Genomic DNA, 24,355 nt, shown 5'->3' on the forward strand with positions numbered 1-24,355 from the left:
CGTTTATATCCATTTTATGACGTATGTGTTTGTACATGTTTTTATAAAAAAGTCAATTTAGGTGAAAACCGCAAAATTCATCCGTTTAAAAAAAAAATCTTAACTTTAAATTTTGCAATTTTTTGAAAACGTTTTTCAATGCTTGGTTTTGCAATTTTGACCTGTATTCGATTTTTCTCATATCGGCAAACAATTTTCAAATCAAACATTATTTATTAACTTTGAACTTTACTGAAAAATCGATTTTCAATAGGTCAGATGGGACTAATTATTAGTTAAGGAATATTAACTTGAATGGATTAACTTTAATAAATCTATATAAAATGTTTTAGAGTTCTGACTCTTTTTAATTTAGGGTGCGATATATACTAAAAATCGAGTGATTGAAGATTTCAACTCAGTTAGTCTAAGGTTGTAAGACCTACACATAATCTTCGACACTTTACAGCCCCGCGCATCTCAGCACAGTGTGCCACAGACCCTTCTTCTTCCACTACTTTGGAACCGCCATTTGAGCACCCTTGCGCCAACCGTCCACCTCTATTGTGGCCTTAAGATCTCCCTTGAAGCGCAGATAGGGAATCAGGTAGTCTGTTCGTCTTGTGATTGATGACGCTATACTACTATGGCCGTATGGTCGGCGCTCAAGCTGCCCCGAGGCACCGAGCCTGGTTGGAATGTAAATGCTATGACAAAGAGAGGGCGATATGCCCCACGTACACCCCAGCATTCTTTTACATGCATAAAAAGCCGTTGAGGCCTTCTCACACTCTCCTCCACGTTGAGCTTCCATGACAGCTTACTGTCTAGGATGATTCCTAGATATTTTGTGCAAGGTTTCTATTGTAGGGTCACCCCTCCTAACTTAGCCCTGGTCCAATTTGGGACTTTGTACCTCTTTGTAAACAAGACCATATCCGTCTTATCCGCGTTGACTTTCAACCCGACATTTGATGTCCAGGTATGAATATCCCGAAGCGCCCGATCAATCAAAGAGCTAATCGTTGGAAGACACTTTCACTTATGACAATTCCAACGCCATCTGCGTTTGCCGTTAGGTTTACGAGTCCCTCATCGAATCGCATAAGCACCTTGGTAATGAGGGAAATTTTCTGGCATCCCATTATACTTACAAGCATTGGTCGAAGGAAAATGAACGTTTTATCTTCGGATTTTTATAATAATTTATTCTTCAAAGTCAAAAGGTTATTTTAAATTAAATTGTGTTGCCTTAAATAATTAAAAAGATTTTCCCTTCTATCTAAGTTGGAATTGGAATTCAACTCCTCTATTTCCTCTTCAATCTCAAAGGAAACTGCATCGTCCATTTCATTTTCTTCAGCTCCACACAAATCGTCATGGGTGATGCAAATATTATGCAAAACACACGCACTGACAACGATGTTGGTAATCGTCTGCAAATCTGTTTGTTCCGTAAACTTCATAAGTCTTCGGAAACGTCCTTTAAAAAGTCCAAATGTATTTTCAACAACCATTCTCGTTGAAGAATGGATTTCGTTAAATTTTCGTTGACTTTGAGTCAAATTTCCGTAGTCTTTATATGCAGACACCAACCAATTCTTCGTCGGATAAGCCGAGTCCCCAATTATAAAATATGAACCTGCAAACATTTGTTCGTGTAGTCTGTCGGCATCGTTAAAGAGTTTGGATCTTCTCAAAACTCTGTAGTCATGAAGTGACCCAGGCTCGCCATAGGTTACATCAATAAACTTTTTATCGGCATCCACTACAGCTTGCAGCACTATACTATAGGTTTTTTTACGATTGAAGTACATTTCTTTTTGATCCTTCGGGCCTTTAATACCAATGTGCGTACAGTCTATATCTCCAATAACACCAGGGATACGTTGTTTTTGGTAAAACTTTTCAGTCGTTTTTTGTAGCTCAATGCCTTCTGGCCACTTGATATATTCATCACTAATAGATACCAAATAGCGAGAAACGCGTTGGACAACGGACCATGCGCTTGATGTGGCTACACCAAACAAATTGCCTAGTTGGCGAAATGTCACGCTGTTGCTAATATACCATATATACATGTAAATGGATTTCTTGGGTGTGATACGTGATCTTCCAACACCAGACTGGTCAGCAACAAAAGAATATGTGGAATACCTCGCTAGAGAAATCAAATATTTGTTTAGTTTATAAATGTATTTACTAGTTAAAAAAGCGTTTGTTATTACTGGTAAGATACACCACTGTTTTACGCTTGAGTCTCATGTGCGCTTTGAAATCCATCCCGCTCATCGCATCAAGCGTGCCTTCGAAGTTGTTACACCTCTCATGCTGTTCATTTTCGCTTTCCGAATCTTCGGAGGATGAACTGGAGCTAGCATATACGGCCTCCAATATTTCGTTCACCACTTCGCATACATCATTTTGCTGGCCAATGGGCAGGGAAAAAAACTAGACAATAAATAAACACTCTTTATTTAATATTTACAATTAAATACAAATATTTACCAATGAATCGACAGGATTACTCATTTTTTTCGTTTTTCTTTTAAAATTTTCACAAACACAACATTTATTTTGACACCTTACACCAGTGCTGTGAAGCAACATAATAAAATTGTTTAGCTAGATGGAGCATTTTTTTAGAGCTCGCGTAAAAAAAAAACCCCTAGTATATAAGTAAGTTATGTCAACATTCAAGTATTCAGTAATGATAGTCTAACAAAAATGTATCAATCCTTGTGAAATTTGGTAGGGGCTTAGATTCTAGGACGATAACTTATTTCTGTGAAAAAGGGCGAAATCGGTTGAACCCACGCCCAGTTTTTATACACAGTCGACCGTCTGTCCTTCCGCTCGGCCGTTAACACGATAACTTTAGCAAAAATCGATATATCTTTACTAAACTCAGTTCACGTACTTATCTGAACTCGCTTTGAATTGGTATAAAAAATTTACCGAAATCCGCCTATGACCACGTCCACTTTTTCGATATCGAAAATTACGAAAAATGAAAAAAATGCCATAATTCTATACCAAATACGAAAAAAGGAATGAAACATAGTAATTGGATTGGTTTATTGACGCAAAATATAACTTTAGGAAAAAACTTTGTAAAATGGGTGTGACACCTACCATATTAAGTAGAAGAAAATGAAAAAGTTCTGCAGGGCGGAATAAAAACCCTTGAAATCTTGGCAGGAATACTGTTCGTGGTATTACATATATAAATAAAATAGCGGTACCCAACAAATGAAGTTCTGGACCACCCTGGTCCAAATTTTGGTCGATATCTGGAAAACGCCTTCACATATACAACTACCACCACTCCCTTTTAAAACCCTCATTAGTACCTTTAATTTAATAGCCATATCGTACAAACACATTCTAGAGTCACCCCTTGTCGACCTTTATGGCGATATCTCGAAAAGGCGTCCACCTATAGAACTAAGCTCAAGCCCTTTTAAAATACTCATTAACACCTTTCATCTCATACCCATATCGTACAAACATATTCTAGAGTCACCCCTGTTCCACCTTTATGGCGATATCTCCAAAAGGCGACCACCTATAGAACGAAGGCCCACTCCCTTTTAAAAAGACTCATTAACACATTTCATTTGATACCCATATCGTACAAACAAAGTCTAGAGTCACCCCTGGTCCACCTTTATGGCGATATCTCGAAAAGGCTTCCACCTATATAACTAAGGCCCACTCCCTTTTAAAATACTCATTAACACCTTTCATTTGATACCCATATTGTACAAACGCATTCTAGAGTCACCCATGGTTCACGATGGCGATATCTCGAAAAGGCAACCACCTATACAACTAACACCCCTTCCTTTTAAAACACCCATTAATACCTTTAATTTGATACCCATATCGTACAAATACATTCTAGAGTCACCCTTGAAAAGGCGTCCACCTATAGAACTAAGGCCCACTCCCTTTTAAAATACTCATTAACCCCTTTCATTTGATACCCATATCGTACAAACATATTATAGGGTCACCCCTGGTCCACCTTTATGGCGATATCTCGAAACGGCGTCCACCTATGGAACTAAGGATCACTCCCTTTTAAAATACTCATTAACACCTTTCATTTGATACCCATATCGCACAAATAAATTCTAGAGTCAACCCTGATCCACCTTTATGGCGATATCCCTAAATGGCGTCCACCTATAGAACTATGGCCCACTCCCTCATAAAATACTCTTTAATGCCTTTCATTTGATACACATGTCATACAAGCACATTCCAGGGTTACCCTCGGTTCATTTTCCTACATGGTTATTTTCCCTTATGTTGTCACCATAGCTCTCAACTGTTCGGTTACACCCGAACTTAACCTTCCTTACTTGTTATATTATATAAATATGTGCCGTGTTAACAAAACGTCCTCGTTTGTAGTTTTGTTAAAAATTTGGCTAAGCCCTTTTACTGCATCTTCCGTTAAGTCGATGTACCGTGCTTCTTTGCTTTCTCGGGTTGACATCACTGTAAAAAATTTAGTTTACTTTTAATACCAATTTGGCATTTATATATAACAATGCCAGAAAGTATAATATTAAAACCGTGCTGCTTTTATCAAAGAGAGGGAAATTTATTCAAAGATTCTCTCTGAAAAACAAACCATGGGACTAATATCTATACATTTCATGGTTTTAAAATAAAACTAAAATGGTTTTGGATCTATCCGTGTACCGAAATAGATTTAATAATAACTAGAATTAAAGTTAAGCCAAAATAGAATTGGATGTAGTACATTATTGGTATTAAAATAAACCCATAACTGATATTTTAATGCCTGAGAGGCATTGAATCCAAGGCAAAATTGTACTGGATTTAAGACTTTTTTGGTATATAAATAAGCACATAAATGTTATTTTAATGCTAAAAAGGCATTGAATCCAAACCAAAAATATAACTGAATTTAGTAAATTTTTGGTATTAAAACCAACCGGGAGTTTTTTAACCGTACAGTGGTCAACAAAATTATAAGCCAATACATAGTCCTCTTCAAGTAAAATATAGAAAAAATTCTACCGAAATCTTTGAAACTTGATATTTAATTTTTAAATAGAAATTTAATTTTTTAAGAAATTTAATTATTTAAATAGAAATGTATGTTTTATTTATATAAATTATATAAGTGATACTCCGTGTAAGTAAGTAATGGTCCTTGAACACGATAACTTGAGTAAATTTTGAGATATCTTCATGAAATTTGGTATGTAGGTTCCTGAGCACTCATCTCAGATTTCTTTTTAAAATGAACGATATCGGAGTATAACCACGCCCACTTTTTCGATACCGAAAATTTCGAAAAACCGAAAAAGTGCGATAATTCATTACCAAAGACCGATAAAGCGATGAAACTTAGTAGGTGAGTTGAACTTACGACGCACAATAGAAAATTAGTTAAATTTTGCACAATGGGCGTGGCACCACCACTTTTAAAAGAAGGTAATTTAAAAGTTTTGCGAGCTGTAACTAGGAAGTTGTTTAAGATATCATGATGAAATTTGGCAGGAACGTTACTCCTAATAATATATGTATGCTTAATAAAAATTAGCAAAATCGGAGAGTAAAATTTTAACAAAAAATTTAATATCTTTACAGTATATAAGTAAATTATGTCAACATTCAAGTCCAGTAATGATATGGTGCAACAAAATACAAAAATAAAAGAAAATTTCAAAAATGTTGCGCCCTTTTTCATTTAATTTGTCTAGGATACTTTTAATGCCATAAGTCTAACAAAAATTTATCAATCCTTGTGAAATTTGGTAGGGGCTTAGATTCTAGGACGGTAACTTATTTTTGTGGAAAAGGGCGAAATCGGTTGAGCCCACGCCCAGTTTTTATACACAGTCGACCGTCTGTCCTTCCGCTCGGCCGTTAACACGATAACTTGAGCAAAAATCGATATATCTTTACTAAACTCAGTTCACGTACTTATCCGAACTCACTTTGAATTGGTATAAAAAATGGGCGAAATCCGACTATGACCACGCATACTTTTTCGATATCGAAAATTACGAAAAATGAAAAAAATGCCATAATTCTATACCAAATACGAAAAAAGGGATGAAACATAGTAATTGGATTGGTTTATTGACGCAAAATATAACTTTAGAAAAAACCTTTGTAAAATGGGTGTGACACCTACCATATTAAGTAGAAGAAAATGAAAAATTTCTGCAGGGCGAAATAAAAACCCTTGAAATCTTGGCAGGAATACTGTTCGGGGTATTACATATATAAATAAATTAGCGGTACCCAACAAATGATGTTCTGGGTCACCCTGGTCCACATTTTGGTCGATATCTGGAAAACGCCTTCACATATACAACTACCACCACTCCCTTTTAAAACCCTCATTACTACCTTTAATTTAATACCCATATCGTACAAACACATTTTAGAGTCACCCTGGTCCACCTATAGAACTAAGCTCACGCCCTTTTAAAATACTCATTAACACCTTTCATCTGATACCCATATCATACAAACATATTCTAGAGTCACCCCTGTTCCACCTTTATGACGATATCTCCAAAAGGCGACCACCTATAGAACGAAGGCCCACTCCCTTTTAAAGAGACTCATTAGCACCTTTCATTTGATACCCATATCTTACAAACAAAGTCTAGAGTCACCCCTGGTCCACCTTTATGGCGATATCGCGAAAAGGCTTCCACCTATATAACTAAGGCCCACTCCCTTTTAAAATACTCATTAACACCTTTCATTTGATACCCATATTGCACAAACGCATTCTAGAGTCACCCCTGGTTCACCTTTATGGCGATATCTCGAAAAGGTAACCACCTATACAATTAACACCCCTCCCTTTTAAAACCCCCATTAATACCTTTAATTTGATATTCATAATACCCATATCGTACAAACACATTCTAGAGTCACCCTTGGTCCACCTTTATGGCGATATTTCGAAAAGGCGTCCACCTATAGAACTAAGGCCCACTCCCTTTTAAAATACTCATTAACCCCTTTCATTTGATACCCATATCGTACAAATAAATTCTAGAGTCAACCCTGATCCACCTTTATGGCGATATCCCTAAATGGCGTCCACCTATAGAACTATGGCCCACTCCCTCATAAAATACTCTTTAATGCCTTTCATTTGATACACATGTCATACAAACACATTCCAGGGTTACCCTCGGTTCATTTTCCTACATGGTTATTTTCCCTTATGTTGTCACCATAGCTCTCAATTGTTCGGTTACACCCGAACTTAACCTTCCTTACTTGTTATATTATATAAATATGTGCCGTGGTAACAAAGCGTCCTCGTTTGGAGTTTTGTTAAAAATTTGGCTAAGCCCTTTTACTGCATCTTCCGTTAAGTCGATGTACCGTGCTTCTTTGCTTTCTCGGGTTGACATCACTGTAAAAAATTTAGTTTACTTTTAATACCAATTTGGCATTTATATATAACAATGCCAGAAAGTATAATATTAAAACCGTGCTGGTTTTATCAAAGAGAGGGAAATTTATTCAAAGATTCTCTCTGAAAAACAAACCATGGGACTAATATCTATACATTTCATGGTTTTAAAATAAAACTAAAATGGTTTTGGATCTATCCGTGTACCGAAATAGATTTAATAATAACTAGAATTAAAGTTAAGCCAAAATAGAATTGGATGTAGTACATTATTGGTATTAAAATAAACCCATAACTGATATTTTAATGCCTGAGAGGCATTGAATCCAAGGCAAAATTGTACTGGATTTAAGACTTTTTTGGTATATAAATAAGCCCATAAATGTTATTTTAATGCTAAAAAGGCATTGAATCCAAACCAAAAATGTAATTGAATTTAGTAAATTTTTGGTATTAAAACCAACCGGGAGTTTTTTAAACGTACAGTGGTCAACGAAATTATAAGCCCATACATAGTCCTCTTCAAGTAAAATTTAGAAGAAATTCTACCGAAATCTTTGAAATTTGGTATTTATTAAAATGAGTATTATTTTGAAGAGGGCTGAAAATAAAAACCCAATTTAATTATTTAAATGGAAATGTATATTTTATTCATATAAATTATATAAGTAATTACTTACTTACTTACTTAATTGGCGCTTAACCGTCTAAATTTATATATAAGTATAACTAAATTTTATTCTATTATTTCACAGGGCATTAACAAAAACATTTTCGAATGTATATTAAGGACTTCAAATGGTCTTACATTTTTTAAGCTATATAAACCAACTACTTCTAAATATTCTGTTGAAGAAATTTCATAGCAGTCTAAGATGGAATTAAATTTCTTACTGACAAAAATTTCTAAACTTAAAAAAATTTCATTGTCGATAAGATATATTTTTTTTATTTGTCCTAATGTAAGAATTCCGTTTTCTTGTTTTAAATTTAACATAAATTCTGGCCTATAAAAATATCCATATTTACATTTAATCTTTTTTATTATTAATACCTGAGGCATTTTATTTTTATCAAATGTCTTAGATAAAAACTTCTGTGCACTTAAATCTAAATCTTCAAAACTTAAATTACATAGTGGATGACAAATAATTTCATTCTCAAATGTCATACTTTCCATTTAATACTCATATTTGTTTGTTATCTATTAGCAAGGGATTTACATATATTTTTGTAATTATTGATAACTAAAAAATCCCTGATAAATTCGCGATGCTTAGCCTCGTATTCATTGCCCACGTATGAATCAGAGCACCCATTTTTTCTAAAACTGAAGGATAGTGGGTCAAAAAGTGATGTTTTGGGAGCAGGGGTTCTTCATAAACTTCTACTATACATTTCAAATGTAACTCTATATCTTCTCTAAGATATTGGGTATGGTGTTGTTTTAAGACGGGAGACGATGTAAGTTTTATTATTCGAATAAGCGAAGTAACCCCATTCCAGAAATGTGGCATAATATCATAAAAGTTAAAAAAGATGGAAGGCATGTGCAAAATAAGACATCAGTTTTGAGAGGCTGACAATCCAATGGATGTTGGGTATTTTTTATCTAGAGTGATTTTTGTTGGGAGGCATGTACTTTGTAAATATCCGAAATTGAGACTTTTAATTTTATCGTTAATATTTGTTATTGAAAGTTATTTGCTTTCCGCAAGCTTCTGAAAAAAGAGTTTTAAAATGAAAGGTAGAGCGCCTTCCAAAATATCGTGCATTACACCAACATTAAGGCTTTCAAAAATTATGTAGTGAGATAATTTGTAATTATCCCCCCATTGAGTATTTACCCTCTCTGTTTTTGACATTGGTTCAATTTTCTTCGCTGGAATTTCGCTGTTCATATTTATAGGAATGCAAAGCTTGGAATGTCTACTTAACGAGCTAAATGTATTAACTACTCTTTTTACATGTTTTAGGGGAAGCGCATCTCAACTTTAATCCATGAGACTCCGATAAGAAATGTTAATTTTTTAAATGAAATACAACATTTGCATCAGTTTCAAATTCTTTGTTACATGAAAAGCAAAACTTTGCCATTGCTATTTAATGCAAAACTTAATTAAATAATTCCTTAAAGTTATTCTCGAACTTTGATTGTACTTCTAGTAACCTAGAACTTGACTTTTTTTTTGTCGTCTATTTTGTAAATAAATATTGCAACAAATGCCAAAAAGTTCGCCAAATTATCATCAAATTGTATATTAAATACCTAAAATGCTTTAAAATAAAGATCAAGTACTTGTCTAAACTTATAAGAGGAGGGAACACCTATCGTCTTACCATCAATGGTAATAAAATATTGGCAAATTGTGGCTTTATCTTGTCCAACTGCAATGATGTTGGGCTGACTAGACGCCACTGTAAATTCTGTTATTGGGGTGTTGAGCTGCAAAAAAATAAATTTGTTATTTGTGTTGATTAAGAATAAAAACATTGATTGTAAATTAAGTTTTCAAAAGACTCAAAACTATGGACAGATTTTTGGAAGTTTGTTTTTTTTTTTGGCCACGTCCATTTGCAGTAGATGGTAGCAGCTTTAAAAAAATCAAATAAGGTAGCACTTCAGAGGACCAATCAGTATGGTTTCCCAAATGAGATCCGCCACTCGCATCAATGATAACGTTTTCCACACAGGTTTCATACTTTTCACAGTTTTCTAAAAAACCTTTCGAAATCGCTACAAACTTGCTGTTGGTAACCTTATAAACTGGAAAAAGACTTATCACTGATTCAGCTAGTGCAATTTTTTCCTCACGCTTAGGGTAATTTCCACAATCCTTTCGTAAAAGTTGGTACACTCGCGCACTAAGGAACGTCGGTAGCTGTCACTTAAATTGTTCGTTTTTTGTATTCCTCAAGAATGCACGAGAAATCTCCACATCGGAGGTAGTTTTGCAACTCCTGGTGAATACTCTACCATTAAAATAAACTTTGTCATTTATTCTTATACTTACGTCGTGATTTAAACTCTTAGCAACTGGTGATCCCTTTTTTGGCAAATTTTCATTTATTTCCAATAAAAACCAGCTACAGTTTTTATATTGGCAAATAATTTCTTGGAAATCGTCCACAAAAATTTCAGCTCCATCGCGGTCTCTCAATGTTATGGCACAATCGATATTAATGTTTAATTGCTCCACAACTGGCAAGAAATACAATTTACTTTTGCAAAATTTCATTAATTATTTACATTACTTACTTGATACAAATGCTTCGTTCGCCGAGTACTCAGAACTTTCAGGATTTGTGATTTTAATGAAACGCAATTGTCCCTCGTGTTTAACCTTCAGAAACATCGTGAACATGACGCTTTCCCAGTAGTCGGACAAGTGATACTGGTTTTACTTTTAAGCCAATAGTACTAATGTGCAGAGTGAAATGAATATAACTCGGAGTAAGAGAATTTCTTAATACTTTTTTTGTTTCGTTTTGAAACCAAAAATACTTAAAATATAGGAGAGACCATCTTAATGCCTTTCTAATATCAAATTTAAACTAAAAAATATTAAAGTTTGGGAGTGAGAGCACGTCTTAGTACTTTCCTGGTCGGAATGTCGTCGTTTCTTTGGGTCAGAGTTGTCATTTGGTACTCGAGCCTACCAATGTCTCTTTTATCTGAATAATGCATCATAAGGCATTTCTTAATTTGTGCCCAATCGAGCGGTGTACTATACGATTCTAGCGCGTCGCCAACAATTTTGTGCCTAACTGTATGGAGTATTGAAAAGTACTTTGGTGTATTCCTCAATCCTTCGTAAACCTTAAATATTCTGTCGACACTTTTCCGCCAGGAGTTAAATTCTCCTGGACGTCCCGAGAAGTCGCGTAGGCATTTGACCATTTCTGGTATTTTGTCTAATTCATTAATGTTATTTACGTTCGCTGTTACATTATGGTCGGGTTGATGAAAATCGTGTATTGGTGGAGCGTTAATTCTCTTCATCACTTCTTTAACGATTGTTTCTAGTAATGAGGAATTAGAGGTATAGGGGTTTTCTTGTTGTGGGAGATTTCCCTGCTGGCAAGACCCATATTCTAACCTAAGTTGATTTAATTGATTAACCAATTCTTCCGCGGTATACGGCATTTTTCTCAACAGAGCAATTAGATTTCCTTAATATTTTTAGTTTTTATTATTTTTAATTAATTTTTACTAAACCGCTTTTGATCCTGTTTTTTCTAAAAAAAATCTATACCTTTCTAAAACTTGCAAGGAAAATTCTTTAAATTTCACTTTTTGTTTCCTTTTTTCTAAGATTTCTTATTATTCTTCTTCTTAAATTTTTTATACGAATTTTTCTTTTCTTTCCTTCTTTTGTTTCCGTTTTTCTGAAAAAAAAAAATCTTTTCCTTTCAAAAATTTGCAAAGACAATTCTTAAAATTTCTATTATTATTTTTACTTTTGTTTCTTTTTTCTCTAAGGTTTATTATTATTCTTCGTTTTAAACTTTTTTATCTGAATTTTTCCTTTTCACAGTTGTATCTTCGATAATAGTTTTTTTATCTCACAATTTCTTTTACATAGTAAAAACTATTTAAATTTTTTTAAAATAATTTTTGCTTTCTTACATAGCTAAGTCTTACAAAAAAAACATTGGTCCAACATTGGTTTCTGGCTCTAAGGGTTCTAGCCGCTATTTTTATCCAGGTCCTTGTAAAGTGTTACAGTGTATGCCACATTTAGTTTACACACGCGTAGCCATACTCTTTATTTTTCGGGCTAATACCACTTTCGCACGCTGGTCCCTGCTCGGGCGCCAGTTAAACTTGCAAAATTGGAAACTCTAAAAAAGTATATTTTTTACACGGGAGACGTGCTCCTTTATTGAATGCAAACTTATATCTGCTCTTTACACAATAATAATGCTTACAATCTAATCTGCTTTTGCCTTACCGCGATGAAAGTGAAAACTGCTGATCATGCACTTCCCACAGATGAGTTTGTTTATTTTAATTTGGTTTCCATTTACCGCTTACTGTTAACACGGTTTGCTTTGCACGTGTTGCGGATTCAGCAATTTTGTCAGTTTGCTATGTCTGGAGTATTATGTGTCGGAATATTTGTTTTTTTTTTTATATTATATAAATATGTGCCGTGGTAACATATATATATTCATATATATTATCCAACGATAACTTTAAAGTTTTCAAAAATAAATCTAATAATATTAATATATTGGAATTTCCGAACATTACATACTCAGCTGAGAGCTTAGACCAAGGGTGACATTTTTTGGAACGACTTTCCTTTATCCATTGTGAAATAAGGAAAAATCACCATGTAGGAAAATTATTACTCGTATTGAGACATTTTTCTTATTTGATGATGTAATCTGCATATATTCTTTAAAAATTTCATAACAAGTATGAGAATTACCTTTGCATATGTGAATGGAAAATCGAATTGAAAGAAAAATAAGAGGTAAAAAAAAAAATAGAAGATACAAATTTTTTTGTTTTTAAAAGTCCAGAGTTTGACGGCGACCGAACTCGCTCCACGCAAGCGCAACCGCAACATCAAACCGCTGTACCACTACGACTGCTTGATAGCTTGTGCTGAAAGTTGTATTTAACATTGTAGTTCACACGAACTGTACCGTTTCTTTTTTCTTTAACTTCAATCAGAACATTGTTCTCATTAATAGAACATTTGTTCATATTTCAAAACCAACCGTTATCTTTTCAAGAAAATGGCGTCAGTTCAAGAACAAGGTTGTTGTTTTAAGAAGTGTTCGTTCGTTTTCAAGAACAAAAAATGAAGAACATGAAAAGCTTGAATTGAGTTCGGTGGTGCTGGTTTTTAGAACGGCGTTTTTCTCTGAGTGACAAGAATTTAACATTAAAAGAAAAATTTCCTGAAAAAAACTTCTCTATGTTGATAAAATTACAGTAATGCGCAAGAATTTCTTATTTGCGTATACAACATTTCAGTAACTTGAGGAAGAGTTTTTCTTCAGTTCCTTTTTCAATCAATATATACGAGTTACCTCAGTGGTTAAAGTAATCGACTGTAAAGTTGCGGACCTCGACTAGAAATCAACGGTCGTTACAGTTACACAAATATTTTTTTAAATTTTTATTTTTTTATACAATTTTCTCCATTTTTTAAAAAAATTATTCCTATAACCAAGGAAAAAAACCATCTTCCTTTCTCTCTAGATTAAGGGAAGCGTTTCCATAACGCAAAATCAATCCCAATTTGCATTAGTTTTCAGGAATTTTTTTTAGCGTATCATTTAATCTTAGTGAAACTTATTTTCAAATGTATCCTTAATATATATGACAGCACACAGATGGATATACAGTGTTCGGTTTCGCCCGCACTTAGACCTCCTTACTTGTTACATATAAAATACAATCTCACATCAAACACATTATAATACGATATATAAATTAGGTATGGTCGAACTTGCCGGTCCATGAGGACCTCACATAGACTGAATAAGTCCGTAGTGTTACCAGAAGTTTGTTTAAGGATCAAGCTGAAAAACCTTATCAAAAACTAGGGCCTATGTTATAAAATGACTCCGTCCTCTTGGCAAATATTGGAGGCTTTCTAGGATTTATACCACTTGCTGCTTCTGAATCTGACAGCCGTATCACTCCTAATAGCTGGAGTCTTAGCATTGCAAGCGCAGGGCATGACCACAAATCGTGATCGATCGTTTTCTCCCCCAACCCGCACTTCCTACATCTGCTATCGCTAACCTATTAGGCTACGAGTTAGGTTATGGGTCTACAATTATCTCTTTTTAATGATAGGAGTAACTTTGTTAGTCTAAGGTTGACTACACATAATCTTTGACGCTTTGCAGCCCCGCGCTTGGGTATACGCCTTTTCCGCTGGATCGATCATGTGCTCCTGTCGCCTTTGCTTAATCTCGAGCAATATAATTGGAACGTCTACGGAGCAGGCTTTAAGGGTTGCGCCCTTTTTTGCAAGTTCATCCGCTTTTTAACTCCCATCTATTTCCATATGCCCTGGGACCCAATATAGATGTATGCTTCCCTGTCCCGATTCTTTCCAATGATTGATTACACCCTACCACACTTTTAGATGATATGCTGTGCGGGATGTTTACCTTAATTGCTGCTTGGCTGTCAATATAAAAGTTGACGCGGCTCCAGTATAAGCTATTTGCTTACAGTATTTCTACTGCTTTGGTTACGGCTACTTCATCCGCCTGAAAAACGCTGCAGTGATCTGACTGATTGTAGGATCTGTTTATTTCCGGATCAGCACAGTATACCACAGACCCTACTCCTTCCAGCCCTTTGGAACCATCAGTGTTCACGTGTATCGCCTCGTCCGCCATTTGGGCATTTTTGCGCCAACCATCCACCTCTGAAGTGCAGATACGCTATACTACTATGGCCATATAATGTGCACCCAAGCTTTCCGGAGGCACAGAGCCTGCAGTTGCATACAGTGCAGTCGTCGGATTTTTTTACAGGACTCTCGTAATGCTAATCATTGATAGCCTGCGTACCCTCTCAAATTTGTTTAGGAAGTCTGTCCACCATACAAAAACCCCATGGCTTTACAATCGCTGTAAAGACTCTATGAGAGAGAGAGGACAATTAACTCCACGTACACCCCAACATTATTTTACATGCGTAAAGTGCCGTCGAGGACTTCTTCACTATCTCCTCCACGTTCAGCTTTCACGACAACTTACTGTCTCGGATGATTCCTAGATATTTTTTGCAAGATTTCTCCTACACGGTCACCCCTCCCAGCCTAGGCTTGATTAGGGATTCTAAATCTCAGTAAAAAAATCCATATCCGTCTTTTCTGCTTTGCCTGTCAACCCGACATTAGAAGCCCAGGTATGTGTATTCTGAAGCGCCCCCTCCATCAAAGGCCTAATCGTTGGAATACACTTTCCACCCGTGACAATTGCAACATCATCTGTATAAGCCGTAAGTTCGGCGGGTCCCTCATCGAATCATCTGACGAGTTGGTTGGTGACCAGCGTCCACAAAAGAAGTTAAACACATCGCCCTGCGACGTGGCCCTGTCCACTGAGTTCTTGGCCTCATACAATCCGTAAAATGAAGTAACCTCCCTGCAATTTAAATTGCGGCCGATCCATCTGGTTATGGCTGGATGTTCTTTAATATAGTTAAGACCATCCATGATCACCCATTTATAGACATTGTTGAAAGTCCCAGCAATGTCTTAAATGACTCCTAAGGTATACTGCCTATATTTCAGGGCTTTCTCTATGTTTATTACCACCTTACGCAGTGCAGTGGCAACCGACTTGACTTTGGTGTAAGCATGTTGTGTTACGGAGAGCAATTTTTCATCCACACTGGAATTTGTGTACACATTTATCAGCCTCTCAAAGGTTTGGAGCAGCAATTTAAATTGCGGCCGATCCATCTGGTTATGGCTGGATGTTCTTTAATATAGTTAATACCATCCATGATCACCCATTTATAGACATTGTTGAAAGTCCCAGCACTGTCTTAAATGACTCCTAAGGTATACTGCCTATATTACAGGGCTTTCTCTATGTTTATTACCACCTTACGCAGTGCAGTGGCAACCTACTTGACTTTGGTGTAAGCATGATGTGTTGCGGAGAGCAATTTTTCATCCACACTGGAATTTGTGTACACATCTATCAGCCTCTCAAAGGTTTGGAGCGGCAATTTAAATTGCGGCCGATCCATCTGGTTATGTCTGGATGTTCTTTAATATACTTAATACCATCCATGATCACCCATTTATAGACATTGTTGAAAGTCCCAGCACTGTCTTAAATGCCTCCTAAGGTATACTGCCTATATTTCAGGGCTTTCTCTATGTTTATTACAACCTTACGCAGTGCAATGGCAACCTACTTGACTTTGGTGTAAGCATGATGTGTTGCGGAGAGCAATTTTTCATCCACACTGGAATTTGTGTACACATCTATCAGCCTCTCAAAGGTTTGTAGCGGCAATTTAAATTGCGGCCGATCCATCTGGTTATGGCTGGATGTTCTTTAATATAGTTAAGACCATCCATGATCATCCATTTATAGACATTGTTGAAAGTCCCAGAAATGTCTTAAAATACTCCTAAGGTATACTGCCTATATTTCAGGGCTTTCTCTATGTTTATTACAACCTTACGCAGTGCAGTGGCAACCTACTTGACTTTGGTGTAAGCATGTTGTGTTACGGAGAGCAATTTTTCATCCACACTGGAATTTGTGTACACATCTATCAGCCTCTCAAAGGTTTGTAGCGGCAATTTAAATTGCGGCCGATCCATCTGGTTATGGCTGGATGTTCTTTACTATAGTTAAGACCATCCATGATCATCCATTTATAGACATTGTTGAAAGTCCCAGAAATGTCTTAAAATACTCCTAAGGTATACTGCCTATATTTCAGGGCTTTCTCTATGTTTATTACTACCTTACGCAGTGCAGTGGCAACCGACTTGACTTTGGTGTAAGCATGTTGTGTTACGGAGAGCAATTTTTCATCCACACTGTAATTTGTGTACACATTTATCAGCCTCTCAAAGGTTTGGAGCAGCAATTTAAATTGCGGCCGATCCATCTGGTTATGGCTGGATGTTCTTTAATATAGTTAATACCATCCATGATCACCCATTTATAGACATTGTTGAAAGTCCCAGCACTGTCTTAAATGACTCCTAAGGTATACTGCCTATATTACAGTGCTTTCTCTATGTTTATTACCACCTTACGCAGTGCAGTGGCAACCTACTTGACTTTGGTGTAAGCATGTTGTGTTGCGGAGAGCAATTTTTCATCCACACTGGAATTTGTGTACACATCTATCAGCCTCTCAAAGGTTTGGAGCGGCAATTTAAATTGCGGCCGATCCATCTGGTTATGGCTGGATGTTCTTTAATATAGTTAAGACCATCCATGATCACCCATTTATAGACATTGTTGAAAGTCCCAGCAATGTCTTAAAATACTCCTAAGGTATACTGCCTATATTTGAGGGCTTTCTCTATGTTTATTACAACCTGACGCAGTGCAGTGGCAACCTACTTGACTTTGGTGTAAGCATGATGTGTTGCGGAGAGCAATTTTTCATCCACACTGGAATTTGTGTACACATCTATCAGCCTCTCAAAGGTTTGGAGCGGCAATTTAAATTGCGGCCGATCCATCTGGTTATGGCTGGATGTTCTTTAATATAGTTAATACCATCCATGATCACCCATTTATAGACATTGTTGAAAGTCCCAGCACTGTCTTAAATGCTCCTAAGGTATACTGCCTATATTTCAGGGCTTTCTCTATGTTTATTACAACCTTACGCAGTGCAATGGCAACCTACTTGACTTTGGTGTAAGCATGTTGTGTTGCGGAGAGCAATTTTTCATCCATACTGGAATTTGTGTACACATCTATCAGCCTCTCAAAGGTTTGGAGCAGCAATTTAAATTGCGGCCGATCCATCTGGTTATGGCTGGATGTTCTTTAATATAGTTAATACCATCCATGATCACCCATTTATAGACATTGTTGAAAGTCCCAGCACTGTCTTAAATGACTCTTAAGGTATACTGCCTATATTTCAGGGCTTTCTCTATGTTTATTACAACCTTACGCAGTGCAATGGCAACCTACTTGACTTTGGTGTAAGCATGATGTGTTGCGGAGAGCAATTTTTCATCCACACTGGAATTTGTGTACACATCTATCAGCCTCTCAAAGGTTTGGAGCGGCAATTTAAATTGCGGCCGATCCATCTGGTTATGGCTGGATGTTCTTTAATATAGTTAATACCATCCATGATCACCCATTTATAGACATTGTTGAAAGTCCCAGCACTGTCTTAAATGACTCCTAAGGTATACTGCCTATATTTCAGGGCTTTCTCTATGTTTATTACAACCTTACGCAGTGCAGTGGCAACCTACTTGACTTTGGTGTAAGCATGATGTGTTGCGGAGAGCAATTTTTCATCCACACTGGAATTTGTGTACACATCTATCAGCCTCTCAAAGGTTTGGAGCAGCAATTTAAATTGCGGCCGATCCATCTGGTTATGGCTGGATGTTCTTTAATATAGTTAAGACCATCCATGATCACCCATTTATAGACATTGTTGAAAGTCCCAGCAATGTCTTAAAAGACTCCTAAGGTATACTGCCTATATTTCAGGGCTTTCTCTATGTTTATTACCACCTTACGAAGTACAGTGGCAACCGACTTGAGTTTGGTGTAAGCATGTTGTGTTGCGGAGAGCAATTTTTCATCCACACTGGAATTTGTGTACACATCTATCAGCCTCTCAAAGGTTTGGAGCAGCAATTTAAATTGCGGCGGATCCATCTGGTTATGGCTGGATGTTCTTTAATATAGTTAAGACCATCCATGATCACCCATTTATAGACATTGTTGAAAGTCCCAGCAATGTCTTAAAAGACTCCCAAGGTATACTGCCTATATTTCAGGGCTTTCTCTATGTTTATTACCACCTTACGCAGTGCAGTGGCAACCGACTTGACTTTGGTGTAAGCATGTTGTGTTGCGGAGAGCAATTTTTCATCCATACTGGAATTTGTGTACACATCTATCAGCCTCTCAAAGGTTTGGAGCAGCAATTTAAATTGCGGCCGATTCATCTGGTTATGGCAGGATGTTCTTTAATATAGTTAAGACCATCCACGATCACCCATTTATAGACATTGTTGAAAGTCCCAGCAATGTCTTAAAATACTCCTAAGGTATACTGCCTATATTTCAGGGCCTTCTCTATGTTTATTACCACCATACGCAGTGCAGTGGCAACCGACTTGACTTTGGTGTAAGCATGTTGTGTTGCGGAGAGCAATTTTTCATCCATACTGGAATTTGTGTACACATCTATCAGCCTCTCAAAGGTTTGGAGCAGCAATTTAAATTGCGGCCGATCCATCTGGTTATGGCTGGATGTTCTTTAATATAGTTAAGACCATCCATGATCACCCATTTATAGACATTGTTGAAAGTCCCAGCAATGTCTTAAAATACTCATAAGGTATACTGCCTATATTTCAGGGCTTTCTCTATGTTTATTACAACCTTACGCAGTGCAGTGGCAACCTAATTGACTTTGGTGTAAGCATGTTGTGTTGCGGAGAGCAATTTTTCATCCACACTGGAATTTGTGTACACATCTATCAGCCTCTCAAAGGTTTGGAGCGGCAATTTAAATTGCGGCCGATCCATCTGGTTATGGCTGGATGTTCTTTAATATAGTTAAGACCATCCATGATCACCCATTTATAGACATTGTTGAAAGTCCCAGCAATGTCTTAAAATACTCCTAAGGTATACTGCCTATATTTCAGGGCTTTCTCTATGTTTATTACAACCTTACGCAGTGCAGTGGCAACCTACTTGACTTTGGTGTAAGCATGTTGTGTTGCGGAGAGCACTTTTTCATCCACACTGGAATTTGTGTACACATCTATCAGCCTCTCAAAGGTTTGGAGCGGCAATTTAAATTGCGGCCGATCCATCTGGTTATGGCTGGATGTTCTTTAATATAGTTAAGACCATCCATGATCACCCATTTATAGACATTGTTGAAAGTCCCAGCAATGTCTTAAAATACTCCTAAGGTATACTGCCTATATTTCAGGGCTTTCTCTATGTTTATTACAACCTTACGTAGTGCAGTGGCAACCTACTTGACTTTGGTGTAAGCATGTTGTGTTGCGGAGAGCAATTTTTCATCCACACTGGAATTTGTGTACACATCTATCAGCCTCTCAAAGGTTTGGAGCAGCAATTTAAAGTGCGGCCGATCCATCTGGTTATGGCTGGATGTTCTTTAATATAGTTAAGACCATCCATGATCACCCATTTATAGACATTGTTGAAAGTCCCAGCAATGTCTTAAAATACTCCTAAGGTATACTGCCTATATTTCAGGGCTTTCTCTATGTTTATTACCACCTTACGCAGTGCAGTGGCAACCGACTTGACTTTGGTGTAAGCATGTTGTGTTGCGGAGAGCAATTTTTCATCCATACTGGAATTTGTGTACACATCTATCAGCCTCTCAAAGGTTTGGAGCAGCAATTTAAATTGCGGCCGATCCATCTGGTTATGGCTGGATGTTCTTTAATATAGTTAAGGCCATCCATGATCACCCATTTATAGACATTGTTGAAAGTCCCAGCAATGTCTTAAAAGAATCCCAAGGTATACTGCCTATATTTCAGGGCTTTCTCTATGTTTATTACCACCTTACGCAGTGCAGTGGCAACCGACTTGACTTTGGTGTAAGCATGTTGTGTTGCGGAGAGCAATTTTTCATCCATACTGGAATTTGTGTACACATCTATCAGCCTCTCAAAGGTTTGGAGCAGCAATTTAAATTGCGGCCGATCCATCTGGTTATGGCAGGATGTTCTTTAATATAGTTAAGACCATCCACGATCACCCATTTATAGACATTGTTGAAAGTCCCAGCAATGTCTTAAAATACTCCTAAGGTATACTGCCTATATTTCAGGGCCTTCTCTATGTTTATTACCACCATACGCAGTGCAGTGGCAACCGATTTGACTTTGGTGTAAGCATGTTGTGTTGCGGAGAGCAATTTTTCATCCATACTGGAATTTGTGTACACATCTATCAGCCTCTCAAAGGTTTGGAGCAGCAATTTAAATTGCGGCCGATCCATCTGGTTATGGCTGGATGTTCTTTAATATAGTTAAGACCATCCATGATCACCCATTTATAGACATTGTTGAAAGTCCCAGCAATGTCTTAAAATACTCCTAAGGTATACTGCCTATATTTCAGGGCTTTCTCTATGTTTATTACAACCTTACGCAGTGCAGTGGCAACCTACTTGACTTTGGTGTAAGCATGTTGTGTTGCGGAGAGCAATTTTTCATCCACACTGGAATTTGTGTACACATCTATCAGCCTCTCAAAGGTTTGGAGCAGCAATTTAAATTGCGGCCGATCCATCTGGTTATGGCTGGATGTTCTTTAATATAGTTAAGACCATCCATGATCACCCATTTATAGACATTGTTGAAAGTCCCAGCAATGTCTTAAAAGACTCCTAAGGTATACTGCCTATATTTCAGGGCTTTCTCTATGTTTATTACCACCTTACGAAGTACAGTGGCAACCGACTTGAGTTTGGTGTAAGCATGTTGTGTTGCGGAGAGCAATTTTTCATCCACACTGGAATTTGTGTACACATCTATCAGCCTCTCAAAGGTTTGGAGCAGCAATTTAAATTGCGGCCGATCCATCTGGTTATGGCTGGATGTTCTTTAATATAGTTAAGACCATCCATGATCACCCATTTATAGACATTGTTGAAAGTCCCAGCAATGTCTTAAAAGACTCCTAAGGTATACTGCCTATATTTCAGGGCTTTCTCTATGTTTATTACCACCTTACGAAGTACAGTGGCAACCGACTTGAGTTTGGTGTAAGCATGTTGTGTTGCGGAGAGCAATTTTTCATCCACACTGGAATTTGTGTACACATCTATCAGCCTCTCAAAGGTTTGGAGCAGCAACGATGTTAAGCTAATGGGCCTGTAGTTTTTGGGATGCGTATGTCCGATTTTCCCCGACTTTGGTAGGAAAGCTACACGATCAGTTCTTCAAGAGTGCGGTAGAGGATTCCGTCTTATGCACCCATTGAATATTATTTGAAGCCATCTCACGACCGCTCTACTTGATATTTTAGCATGGCTGGGAATATACCATCTCGGCTCGATGACTGTAACTTAGAGAAAGTCTTCACCGCCCATTAGATCTTGGTACCGGTCACAAAACCCGACACTACCCGCTCCGCGATCGAAGTTGTGTCTGCTGACTTTCCCATTCTTCGTTCTCTTTTTAATAAGCCTCTGAACTATATTTCCCCTTGCTAGAACTTTCATCAACCGCGCTGTTTAGTTGGAGCGATGTCTGCAAAGACATTTTTCCATGAGATTTTTTTTAGCCCTGGATTTTCTAGATTAATAGCGTAAACTTTTACATCAACAGAGTTTCTGTTCATACCAGTGTTGCCATTTTGGTGATTTTGGAGCAAGCCCTTTTCTTTTCCGGTTTAGCCCCTAGCTGTTTTTTTGGCCCTCTTTAAAATGTTCGCCCTTTTTGGCTCCAAATCTATGTGTGTCGAGGTTTTATTTTATTTTTTTCGTTATGTATGATGTGGCAACTCCCTACTCAACTGATAACAAAAACTTTAATCGATAAACTGTGAGAGATTGTACATTTGCTTTCCAGTTTGTGCAACAGCACAGTGTCACCTTCCAAGAGTTTCGACCCTTACCCTTTAACTTCAGATTATAATAAATTTTTTGTCTCGCGTACCTTATTTTCATTATAATTTCGAGGAATATATACGAATTAAGAAAGAAGATAAATGTATTCAATGAAAGAAAGATACGCAATATAAGTCGCGACTTCATAATCAAATTAATAGAGCAATCGTTGCCTTATGCCGCACAATATATGTAGAAACGCTTAGCAAAATAGATTTCTTTTCGGTTGAAAACACGTTGAGAATTGTAAAACCTCAAAAGTTTTCATATTTCATAAATGAAAAAAACAAGCATAGCACTGATGAAATAACGAGATTACAAATGCAGTGGAAAAATATCTATCTCCAAAATTGGAAAAATGTGACTTCAAGATTAAGTTCTTGGTTTGATGTTAAAAAGTATAACAGTATAATTCCAAAAGCTTGTAAATTTTGTGCTTACATTTCTTGTGCGAAGAATCAATCTTGCCAATAAATGCTACGCTGGACTAGGTAGGCAATTGAAAAGTAAAGTCCTCTCTCGGCGAACGAAAATCATACTCTACAAGTCACTTATCGTACCCGTCCTGCTATATGGGGCAGAAGCATGGACCATGACAACAGCAGATGAAGCGGCTTTGGGAGTATTCGAGAGAAAAGTTCTTCGAAAGATGTATGGACCTCTACGTGTTGGCGATGGCGAGTACCGAAGAAGATTTAATGATGAGCTGTACGAGCTATACGCAGACATGAACATAGTCCAGCGAATTAAAACGCAGCGGCTGCGCTGGCTAGGCCATGTTATGCGAATGAAAGATGATGCTCCGGCCAAGAAAGTGTTTCTATCGGAACCCGCCTATGGAGGGCGGCCCCCACGCCGTTGGAAGGACCAGGTGGAAAACGATTTAAACTCCCTTGGTGTGACCAATTGGCGCCGGTTGGCGGAGAGAAGGAGCGACTGGAGCGCCTTGTTGGATGGCCATAACCGTTTAGACGGTTAAGCGCCAATTAAGTAAGTAGGTATTTCTTGTGCTGCCACTAAGTAATGCTGAAGTTGAAAGAACATTTTCAAACATGAGTTTGATTAAAAGCAAACACAAACAACAAATGAATTTAGTTATGTTGAATTCGCTTCTGACAATAAGAAGAGGACCTAAACGGCTGAATAAATGTTGTCTTGACTTTGAAATAAACAACGATCTCTTTAAATTAAAGAACACAAAAATTATTTATAAGTGTAGCAATAATAATAATTCATCTTATGAGGACAAAATAATAGATTTTGAAGTCTAAGTTCATATACATCTCGTCCCAACATAACCTCGAATATCGCACACGTGTATTTTTATGGTGATTCGTACGTACACCCGTAGGACGTTAAAAATTAAATAAAAAAATTGGAAACAATTTTAATTAATTTTAATCGGCCAACATCTTGGCAAGTCGTATTTTTGGCGAACCTATAGCCGTGCCGTCATCGTAGCAGTGTGAAAAATACTGCTTACTTTTTAACAATGCCTTACCGCCAAATGGCAAAACCAAAGTTGAAAAAAAACAAGTAAGGAAGGCTAAGTTCGGGTGTAACCGAACATTACATACTCAGCTGAGAGCTATGGAGACAAAATAAGG

At 37.0% G+C, this 24,355-nt stretch overlaps 1 protein-coding gene across 1 annotated transcript; it reads right to left on the reverse strand.

The window, feature by feature from the left end:
• Positions 1-1,211: 1,211 nt before the first annotated feature.
• LOC137254291 (putative nuclease HARBI1) lies at positions 1,212-9,312 on the reverse strand. The gene is made up of 3 exons (XM_067791963.1): positions 9,259-9,312; positions 2,208-2,430; positions 1,212-2,140 (listed from the first exon to the last, which is right to left on the reverse strand). The coding sequence occupies exons 1-3, from the start codon at positions 9,310-9,312 to the stop codon at positions 1,212-1,214; spliced, it is 1,206 nt and encodes a 401-aa protein (XP_067648064.1).
• Between the last annotated feature and the right edge of the window lie 15,043 nt (positions 9,313-24,355).

This window comes from Eurosta solidaginis, chromosome 5 (assembly GCF_040869045.1).
Source record: "Eurosta solidaginis isolate ZX-2024a chromosome 5, ASM4086904v1, whole genome shotgun sequence".
NCBI lineage: Eukaryota > Metazoa > Arthropoda > Insecta > Diptera > Tephritidae > Eurosta > Eurosta solidaginis.

What these genes read in the sequence shown, in the direction of transcription:
- LOC137254291 (XM_067791963.1), bottom strand. Translation starts at nt 9,312, where the DNA reads ATGAACAGCGAAATTCCAGCGAAGAAAATTGAACCAATGTCAAAAACA. An exon ending in CAATGTCAAAAACAGAGAGG is followed by an intron (nt 2,431 to 9,258) that starts GTAAATACTCAA and finishes TTTATTGTCTAG; the next exon opens with TTTTTTTCCCTGCCCATTGG. An exon ending in AACAGTGGTGTATCTTACCA is followed by an intron (nt 2,141 to 2,207) that starts GTAATAACAAAC and finishes TGATTTCTCTAG; the next exon opens with CGAGGTATTCCACATATTCT.